At 45.1% G+C, this 9,856-nt stretch overlaps 1 protein-coding gene across 1 annotated transcript; it reads left to right on the plus strand.

The window, feature by feature from the left end:
- The first annotated feature begins 1,269 nt into the window (after positions 1-1,269).
- On the plus strand, positions 1,270-8,082 carry LOC130487893 (baculoviral IAP repeat-containing protein 5.1-like). The gene is made up of 4 exons (XM_056861442.1): positions 1,270-1,407; positions 3,792-3,925; positions 5,653-5,773; positions 7,960-8,082. The coding sequence occupies exons 1-4, from the start codon at positions 1,270-1,272 to the stop codon at positions 8,065-8,067; spliced, it is 501 nt and encodes a 166-aa protein (XP_056717420.1). The 3' UTR covers positions 8,068-8,082.
- Positions 8,083-9,856: the final 1,774 nt, after the last annotated feature.

The following is a 9,856-nucleotide window of genomic DNA, read 5'->3' on the forward strand; positions in this document are numbered from 1 at the left end:
ATTTTTCTACAGAAAACCCTTACAAATCCAAGTGCCTTTACTATGATAAAAAGATGAGTGAAGTAGCTAGCATGAAAAGGCCTGGTTTTTCATTGTCGCTGTTCTTTTTGACAACAGTGCTTTTATTGTAGCCTTTGAGTTTCTAGATGAAATTACACCTTATGGCAGACGAAGGGCTCTTGATGAACCCGCCCCATTGCATTTTCTACCCTCTCTTTGTAGCATATTGTTACATACCCCATCCCCCAAGAAACTCTTGGGACTGTGTGACCTAGATTGGTTCCATTGGGAATAAAGTTACCTGGAGACTTTTGACATTTTTGTAACGTTTGATTTATTTACAGGTAGAACACAGGCAGAGATCAAGAGGCACTCTTACATAAACACCCAGAGTGGCACAGCGGTTACAGTGTCAGACTTGGATCTGAGCGACTTAGGTTCAAATGTCCACTCTTCCATGGAATCTTGCTGGATGACCTTATTGAAGGGTTTGGGCATTTCAATGCAATCCAGTTCATTTGGACATTTACAGCTTTGCCCTGAAATCGAATAGTTTGAAGAATGTGGATAATTTAGGGTTGCCACTTTCAGGTGTAGGGCTGGGGATCTGCTGGAATTACAACTGATCTCCAGACGACAGAACAGTTCCCCTGAAGAAAGGGGCTGCTTTGGAGGATAGTTTCTATGACATCACATCCCTGCCGAGCCCCTCCCCGCAAACTCTGCTCTCCCCAGGCTCCACACCCAAATCGCTAGGAATTTCTGAACCTGGAGTTAGCTACCCCAGTGGCTATGAAACAACGCACCAGTGGTAAGGAGATTACAGCTGCAGTGGCCAATTGGATTGTTGCTCTAGTCAAGTTTTAAACATTATATTTGTCATCAATGCTGATTCTGTGACCATAGGCAGATGATGAGAGGGAAGGCATCTTGGCCATCTTCTGGTCACTGGGGGTGTGGGGGGGGAGGTAGTTTTGAATGTCCTGCATTATGCAGGGGTTTGGACTAGATGACCCTGGTGACCCCTTCCAACTCTATAATTCTATATTCTATGAAACACCAAAGAGTAAAGCAAAACATAGAGATTTGCTTGCTTATCTGCCGCTTACAGAGGGGTTCCCTTTAAAAAAAAAGAAAAACTCAACCTTGATCTTTCCAGGTGAGACCAATCAATCCAGGTAGTCCCATGTTCTAAATATAAAGAGGTGGGCCACACAAAGGGAGGCAGCAGGTTGTTGTGAGAAGGAGGTTTTAACAGTGACAGCCCACATGGAGCTATTCCTTAGAGAGATCAGCTCAGCTTCTGAGAACATGTCTGGATTTAAAGAAATGTATAGCTATGAGAATCGCCTGAAAACCTTTGCAGAATGGCCTCTTCAGGAGAACTGCAAATGCACGCCTGAAAATGTAAGTCTGGAGCTACTCAGTACCTTTTGGAAAAGTCAAAAAAAAATGTGTGTGAGTAGCCTGGTGGTTTGAAAGTAGCTACTGGGTTGAATAGGGCTCACTCCCCAGTCACCAGGTAAGACTGAAACCTTATGAACTCTCACTTTTGATGATGAATGTATTTTAAGCTAATTTAAAAGGGGAGGAACTTCAGTGCCATACAGTCCAACTGCTAAAGTGGCCATTTTTTCCTGGCGAACTGATCTCTATCAGCTGGAGATGAGTTGTAATAGCAGGAGAGCTCCAGCTAGTACCTGGAGGTTGGCAACCCTATATGCCTTGTTATTGGACTTCCGAGGAACTGGTTGGCTACTGTGTGAGATGGGATGCTGGACTAGATGGACCACTGGTCTGATCCAGCAGTGCCCTTGTTATATTCTTATCACCAAGTCTTCCTAAATAACAATAACAGTGATGAGGGATACACTGGGAAACAGCATTCTGGATTATATGCATTTTACGTATATACTTTGCCTATTATCTAACAAGGACTTGTTTGCAAACAGCAAATGTCTGCATTTCTTATGTCATTATGACTTCTAGCCTTTGTTATACCTCTATGAGTTGAAGAAATTCAAATCTACTCTGTATTGCTTTGTTTAATTTTTGACATAGAGAGAACTTTCAAATGTGATAAGCTGCCTGAATCTGAGGTATCCAGCTAAATAAGTAGGTCAAGAAGTCAGGATATTATATAAAAATTTTATATATGTGTTGGAGAGTCAGTGTGGTGGAGTGGTTAAGAGCAGTGGACTAATCTGGAGAACTGGGTTGATTCCCCCACTCTTACACATGAAGCCAGTTGGGTTATCTTGGGCTAGTCACAGTTCTCTTTGAGCTCTCTCAGCCTTCCCTACTTCACAAGGTGTCTGTTGTGGACAGTGGAAGGGAAGGGATGCCACAGGGGTCTGTCCTGGGACCGGTACTATTTAATATTTTTATAAATGACTTGGATGATGGAATAGAGGACATGATAATCAAATTTGCAGATGACACCAAGTTGGGAGGGGTAGTTAATATCCTAGAGGACAGAGTTCAGAATGACCTTGATAGACTAGAGAGCTGGGATATAAAATGGATTTCAACAGGGAGCAATAAAATGGATTTCAACAGGGAGAAGTATAAGGTACTTCACCTAGGCAGAAACAACATAAAGCGCAGGTACAAGATGGGAGATAGTTGGCTTGACAACAGTACATGTGAAAGAGATCTGGGAGTCTTAGTGGACCACAAACTGAATATGAGTCAACAGTGTGATATGGCGGCTAAGAAGGCCAATGCAATTCTGGGCTGCATCAATAGGAGTATTGTGTCTGGATCAAGGGAAGTAATACAACCACTGCATTCTGCATTGGTCAGACCTCACTTGGAATACTGTGTCCAGTTTTGGGCTCCACAATTTAAGAAGGATGTTGACAAGTTGGAGCGGGTCCAGAGGAGGGCGACCAGAATGGTCAAAGGTCTGGAATCCATGCCCTATGAGGAGAGACTTAAGGAGCTGGGTTTGTTTAGTCTGGACTGGAGAGGAGAAGGTTAAGGGGTGACATGATAGCCATGTTTAAATATATGAAGGGATGCTGTGTTAATGAGGAAACGAGCTTGTTCTCTGTTGCTTCAGAGACTAGGACATGGAGTAATGGATTTAAACTAAGAGAAAAACAATTCCACCTATACATTAGAAAGAACTTTCTGACGGTGAGGGCGGTTCGACGGTGGAATGCGCTGCCTCGGGGGGAGGTGGAGTCCCCATCTTTGGAGGTCTTTAAGCAGAGGTTGGATGGCCCTCTGTCGGGAGCGCTTTGATTGTGGGATCCTGCATGGCAGGGGGTTGGACTGGATGGCCCTTGTGGTCTCTTCCAACCTTGTGTGATTTTGTGAGATAGTAAGCTGGTCTGATTCTCCTTAAAAGATAGAGAAAATTGGCATATAAAAACCAACTCTTCTTCTTCTTGTTGTCTGTTAGGGCACAGGAGTCTACAGTCTTATTGAGCACTTCTGGGAGTTTGAGAAAAGAGAGTGGGGGCTATCACAAAATGGCTGCCATGGTATCCTGGGCCAATCACAAGGCTATGAGGCTGCAGTTCCAGCATCCTCCTGGGTTGGAGGCCACTGTTTCTGCATAATGCAGAAACAAAGGTGACGGGTGGATTCTGGCTTCTTCTGAAACACCTCCTGCTCTTCTGAGAGGGGGGAAATTCAGGACTGGTTCTCTGTTTTGGGGAAGAGGCAAATGGGTACTGGGAAACTGACTGAATGCCATCAAAGTGCCCACAGGTACCACTCTGGGGATCACAGCAGTAGCACCATCATGGCTATATTCAAGGTGTGGTTATCCTCTTGTCCAGATGGCGAAAGCCGGTTTTATCCACTGTCCAAATGCCAATGAGCCTGATGTAGCCAAATCTAAAACCTTGGATGTGGCAAAGTGTTTTTTCTGCTTGACGGAGCTGGAGGGCTGGGAGCCGGATCACGATCCTTGGTAAGTACGGTCTGGCTCAGACGCAATAGTAAATCGAATCTGGAAATAGCGAGCAACTATCCCTGTGTGGCATTCTACTGATTCAGAATTTACAAAGATGCATTCTAAGCCATCCGCCTATCATACTGATCAGTTAATGAAATCTAGATCCGTTGCATATTAAAGCAAATGTATGCTGGTGGGGAGGGGAGTTTGTTGCAGGATCTTTGAAGCAAGTATGATCTGAAGAAATCTCAGTTGTTTAGTCTGCCTTGGTCTTTTTCTGTAATATTTATTGATCACAATCAATGCATGGGGAGTGCTGCAGAGGTCTGTGAACAAAATGTTGTCACCAGCCAGTGTGGTGTACGGGTTAAGAGCGGTGGAGTCTGATCTGGAGAACTGGGTTTGATTCCCCACTCCTCCACATGAGCGGCAGACGCTAATCTGGTGAACCGGGTTGGTTTCCCCACTCCTACACATGAAGCCAGCTGGGTGACCTTGGTCTAGTCACAGCTCTGTTAGAGCTCTCTCAGCCCCACCTGTCTCACAGGGTGTCTGTTGTGGGGAAGGGAAGGTGATTGTAAGCTTGTTTGAGTCCCCCTTAAGTGGTAGAGAAAGTCAGCATAGAAAAACCAACTCTTCTTCCTGCCTCTGGTTAAGCACTTGCTGCAAAGGAAGGTGCCAAATGGGTATGGGTGTGCCCGCATGATGGGAATAGGGTTGTCATCTCAAGGTGGGTGAACTCCAAGTGATTTAAGGGTGGAGCCTGGGCAGGACAATGACCTCATTGGGGTACAATACCATAGAGTCCACCCTCCAAAGCATCCATTTTCTCCAGGGGTAATGATCTCTGTAGCCTGGAGATGAGTTGTAATTCCAGGGCATCCCCAGGTCCCACCTGGAGGCTGGCATCCTTAGATAGGGTTTGCCCATGTGGTTGCTTTATTCACCCGTTCTCCAAGCAGTATGGACACATTGCTCCCACATCACAGCAGGTGTGTACTAGAGAAGGAGGGCTATTGGATGTATCCATTTTCTCTCAAGTGCTGTAATCTACCTTGAACTCTCTGGGGAGAGTAGGTTTATAATGGAAACTGTTTTCCAAAGCTTGGCCATGTTATATTTGCAGAAGAAGAAAGTGTGTGTGTGTAGTGATTAAGAGTGGCGGACTCTAACCCGGAGAACCCGGTTTGATCCCCCACTCCTCCACATGAAGCCTGCTTGGGCCAGTCACAGTTCTTTCAGAACTCTCTCAGCCCATGCGGAGGCAGGCAATGGCAAAACACCTCCCAATGTATCTTGCCTTGAAAGTCCTCTGGGGTCGCCATAAGTCAGCTGTGACTTGACAGCGATATATATATATATATATATATACAGACCAGCGATATATATATACCACATACACATCACTTGCTTAGCTTTCAGACTAAGGATGGAAGAGGGTACAAAGTAAGAATTTACAGCAGGGCACCAGAAATTCCTCACATGAACACAGGAAGCTGCCTTATACTGACCCTTGGTCCATCAAAGTCAGTATTGTCTACTTAGACCGGCAGCGGCTCTCCAAGGCCTCAGGCTGAGGTCTTTCACATCATCTACTTGCCTAGTCCCTTTAACTGGAGATGCCGGGGATTGAACCTGGGACCTTCTGCATGCCAAGCAGATGCTCTGCCACTGAGCCACAGCCCCTCTCCTTCTTGGCTTTCTGGCTGTCAGCATGTTGTCTTGTTTTCTTTCCATTGTAGGTTGGAACACACCAAGAGGAGCCAAGATACTTGTGGGTTTTTAACCCTCTCCAAGGATGTGGACGATCTGACAGTAGAGGAATACTATCAATTAGAGAAGGAGCGGGTCAAAATTTTCCTTGTGAGTAACAAGTGGTCTTAGATGGATACCTGTGTTTTCCTCTAGACAAAAGTGGTTTTGGGGAAGCATCTTGAAACTTCTGCTTGGCTTAACTTTAGGGGCGTATGTGTGGTGTAGAAACAGTTGGAGAAAAAATGGCAGTTGACAGTTATACAACATCAGATAAATGAGAAGACCAGTCTAGGATTTCCTATCATGTGCTGTTAAGAATGGAAAACAGTGCTAACACTGTTACAAGTGACAGCATGCAAAGGATTGTTGAAATAGGGCCCATAATAAAGGCCACGCTATATAGAATACAATTATTCTGAAGTTGTCAGTGCATCTCATTGGACATGGAGGGCATCCAAGAAAAACTCTTGGATGGCCCAAACCAGAAAAATGTGTTGAAATTAGGTTTGATGGGCTCCAGGCAGGTTTCCCAGGTTCCTGTCCCATGCTCCTCTTTCATGCTGCTGCTCTAATGGCTGGGGGAGGGGAAGGAAGGGGAAAATTTCTGTCAGGTGATGGCATGATGTTACTTCTGAGGAAAACCCTGAAGTGACATCACGCTGTTGTTCAATGTGTGTGTCTCTCTCTCTCTCTCTCTGTGTGTGTGTGTGTGTGTGTGTGTGTGTTAAGTGCCGTCAAGTCGCTTCCGACTCATGGCGACCCTATGAATGAAAGTCCTCCAAAATGTCCTATCTTTGACAGCCTTGCTCAGATCTTGCAAATTGAAGGCTGTGGCTTCCTTTATTGAGTCAGTCCATCTCTTGTTGGGTCTTCCTCTTTTCCTGCTGCCCTCAACTTTTCCTAGCATGACTGTCTTTTCCAGTGACTCTTGTCGTCTCGTGACGTGACCAAAATACAATAGCCTCAGTTTAGTCATTTTAGCTTCTAGGGTCAGTTCAGATGTCCCCCAATGTTCCGTGCCCCCAAGGACTCCTGCCAGAGGGGCCTGGAAATCTTCCAGAATTAACAACTGGTCTTCAGACTGCAGAGATCAGTTCCCCTGGAGAAAATGGCTGCTTTGGAAGGTGGACTCTGTGGCATTATACCCTGCTGATGTCTGTGCCCTTCCCAAGCTCTACCCCCAAATCTTCAGGATTTCCCAACTTGGAGTTGGCAACCCTAGCTGAAAAGGTAGAGTTGCGACCCTCCAGGTGGTAGCTGGATATCTCCTGGTATTACAAATGGTCTCCAGGTGACCGAGATGTTCACCTGGAGTAAATGGCCTCTTTGGAAAGTGGAATCCATGGCATTATAGCCCACTGAAGTCCCTCCCCTCCTCAAACCCCACCCTTTTCAGGCTCTACCCCCCAAATCTCCAGGTATTTCCCAACCTGGAGCAGGCAACCCAAATGGGGATATGAAGGTTCACTTGTAGTTTGTTGCTGTTTGTCACAGTATTTGAATATAAGAAGCATGGGGTAATATGTCATAGACCAAAGGAACATTCATGGTATATTTCTACATTATGGGAAGACAGAAAGTGCAGATGGTTTACACTTCCTGTTCCTTGGTTTCTACAGTATTGACTGGAGGATTTATTTATTTTTGCACTTCATCTCTGTTGCTATCTCAGTGAGGAGGCTGTTCAGCAGGAGTTTGTGCATCTTGCTGTGGTGTAGGATTGCCAATTCCAGGTTGGAAAATTCGTGGAGATTTGGGGGAAGGTCTGGGGAGGGACCTCGATGACATATAATATCGTGGAGTCCACCCTCCAAAGGAGCCGCTTTATCCAGGTAGAGTTGCCAGCTCCGGGTTGGGAAATATCTGGAGATTTTGGGGGTGGAGCCTGAGAAGGGCTGGGTTTGGAGAGGGGAGGGACTTCAGTGCCATAGAGTCCAATTGCCAAAGCTGCTATTTTCTCCAGGGGAACTGATCGCTATTGGCTGGAGATCAGTTGTAAAAGCGGGAGATCTCCGGCCACCACCTGGAGGTTGGCTACCCTATATCCAGGGAATATGATTTTTGTAGTCTGGAGATAACTTATAATTCTGGGAGATCTCGAGGCCTCACCTAGAGGTTGGTAACCTTAGCTTTGAGGGAAGAAGTGAAAACCCTGTGTGGTATATGGCAGAAAGATAGGGCAATGAAAGAAGTAATGCTTCCTTCGAACAGAAAACCCAAAGCAACTCCTAACAATGCCTAGCTTTCTGAATTATTCCACGATGAAATAAATTTTTTCTCCTTCAATTCTTAAGTGTAAAGCTGCAAGAAGTGTAATAAGTTCCTTTGAAAAAGAAGTGGCTGCGACCAGGAAACGTCTTGTGGATCACTTTGTGAAGAAGTACCAGTATACTCCCGAATAGGAGAAGCCATCCTAAGCAGTCTTGACCTACTCTTCTTTCCTATAGAAAGAATTTCTGCCTCCCACATGGAATGGTGGCTAATAATGGATTTCAGGGGAGGCAGTTGTGAGGACATTAGAAGAAGAGTGTGTTCCGATGCTGACTGAGCAATGAGCTGTCTCAGATAACTTGTTTCTATGCTTTTATAATCAATGTGCATTGTTAGTAATGATGATCCTCATGAAACGAGAAAGTTCTACGCCCCTATTTTTATCAGTTTTGCAAAAATAAAGTTTTGTATGACAACTCCTTTGCAGGCACTAGATTATTAATGTTTTTTTTAAAAAACATTTTTATTTTTCAATATAAGGGGAATACAAAGGAGAAAAAAAAGGCAAGTGGGGATATCATCAATACAGTTAAAAGGGACGAAGAATTTTTAAAAAGGTCAAACAGATTACATTGCCATGCTAATTCATCACAGAAAGTTGGCATCATTAACAATACTACCTGAATAATCACCTTATCGAACATAATTGATGTCTAAACAGCCAAGATAGTTTTTCAGACATAAAAGTAAATAAAGTTTCATGTCCAATTAACATCTCACACTTATTTTGTTATGATTATAGATTATTAATGTTTATGCATTGAAATTCTAAGAATGTACTTGAAAATTTCAAGACGGTTGGTTGAGCTTGACTGCACGTGCTTAGGATTGTTCATCGTAATGACAGGTAAGCTGTGAAGTACTATTGGGGATGCCAGCCTCCAGGTGGGGCCTAGGGATCCCCTGGAGTTACAGCTCATCTCCAGACTATGGAGATCAGTTCCCCTGGAGAAAATGAATGCTTTGGTTGGTGAACTCTATGGCATTGGGCCCCACTGAGGTTCCTGTCCTCCTCAGGCTCCACCCCCAAATTTCCATAAGTATTCCAACCTGGAGTTGGCCACCCTACCCCCACCCCCGCCAGTGGCCAGGGATGACCTGGCAACCCTAAATATTATCACGTGTGCTCAGCTGATATCATTAACCCTTCCATATATTGGCCTAGATCCAGCAAGCTGCCCATCCTTTCCACACTTCCTGCCTCCAGTGAGTCCTTTCTGCCCTGGGGAATTTGATTCCTAGATACCACAGCCCCCTATGCCACATGGCAGGAGCTGAAATCGTCCTCCTCTATTGGCTTAGAAGTGCTTTGTAAAGTACAAAGAAGCATCTCTAAAGTCTTGGCAAGAGGATGGTAAAGTAACGGTCCCCTGTGCAAGCACTGGGTCATTCCTGACCCATGGGGTGGCATCATATCCTGATGTTTACTGGGCAGACTTTGTTTACAGTTTGCCAGTGCCAGTCATCTTCTCTTTACCCCCAGCAAGTTGGGTACTCATTTGACCGACCTCGGAAGGATGGAAGGCTGAGTCAACCTTGAGCCGGCTACCTGAAACCGACTTCCGTTGGGATTGAACTCAGGTTGTGAGCAGAGCTTGGACTGCAGTACTGCAGTCTGCCACTCTGCGCCACGGGGCTCCTGCCAAGAGGATGGTGGCTAGTGATAAACTTTGCCACAGCAAGGTTGTTAGGCTAAACCTCTATTTGAACTAAAGGATACTATCAATAGATCTAATTCTCAACATGCCCCCCTCTTTGGATACTGAAACAAAGCTCATCGGGTTGCCTTGAGCCAGTTACATATTCTCAACCTAACTTAACTCACAGGGTTGTTGTGAGGATAAAATGGAAGAGAGGAGAATGATGTAAGGCGCTTTATTTATTTATTTTGTGATTTATATAACCCGCCCTCCCCGGCCG

The sequence above is a fragment of the Euleptes europaea genome, chromosome 15, assembly GCF_029931775.1.
Source record: "Euleptes europaea isolate rEulEur1 chromosome 15, rEulEur1.hap1, whole genome shotgun sequence".
NCBI classification, from domain to species: Eukaryota; Metazoa; Chordata; class Lepidosauria; order Squamata; family Sphaerodactylidae; genus Euleptes; species Euleptes europaea.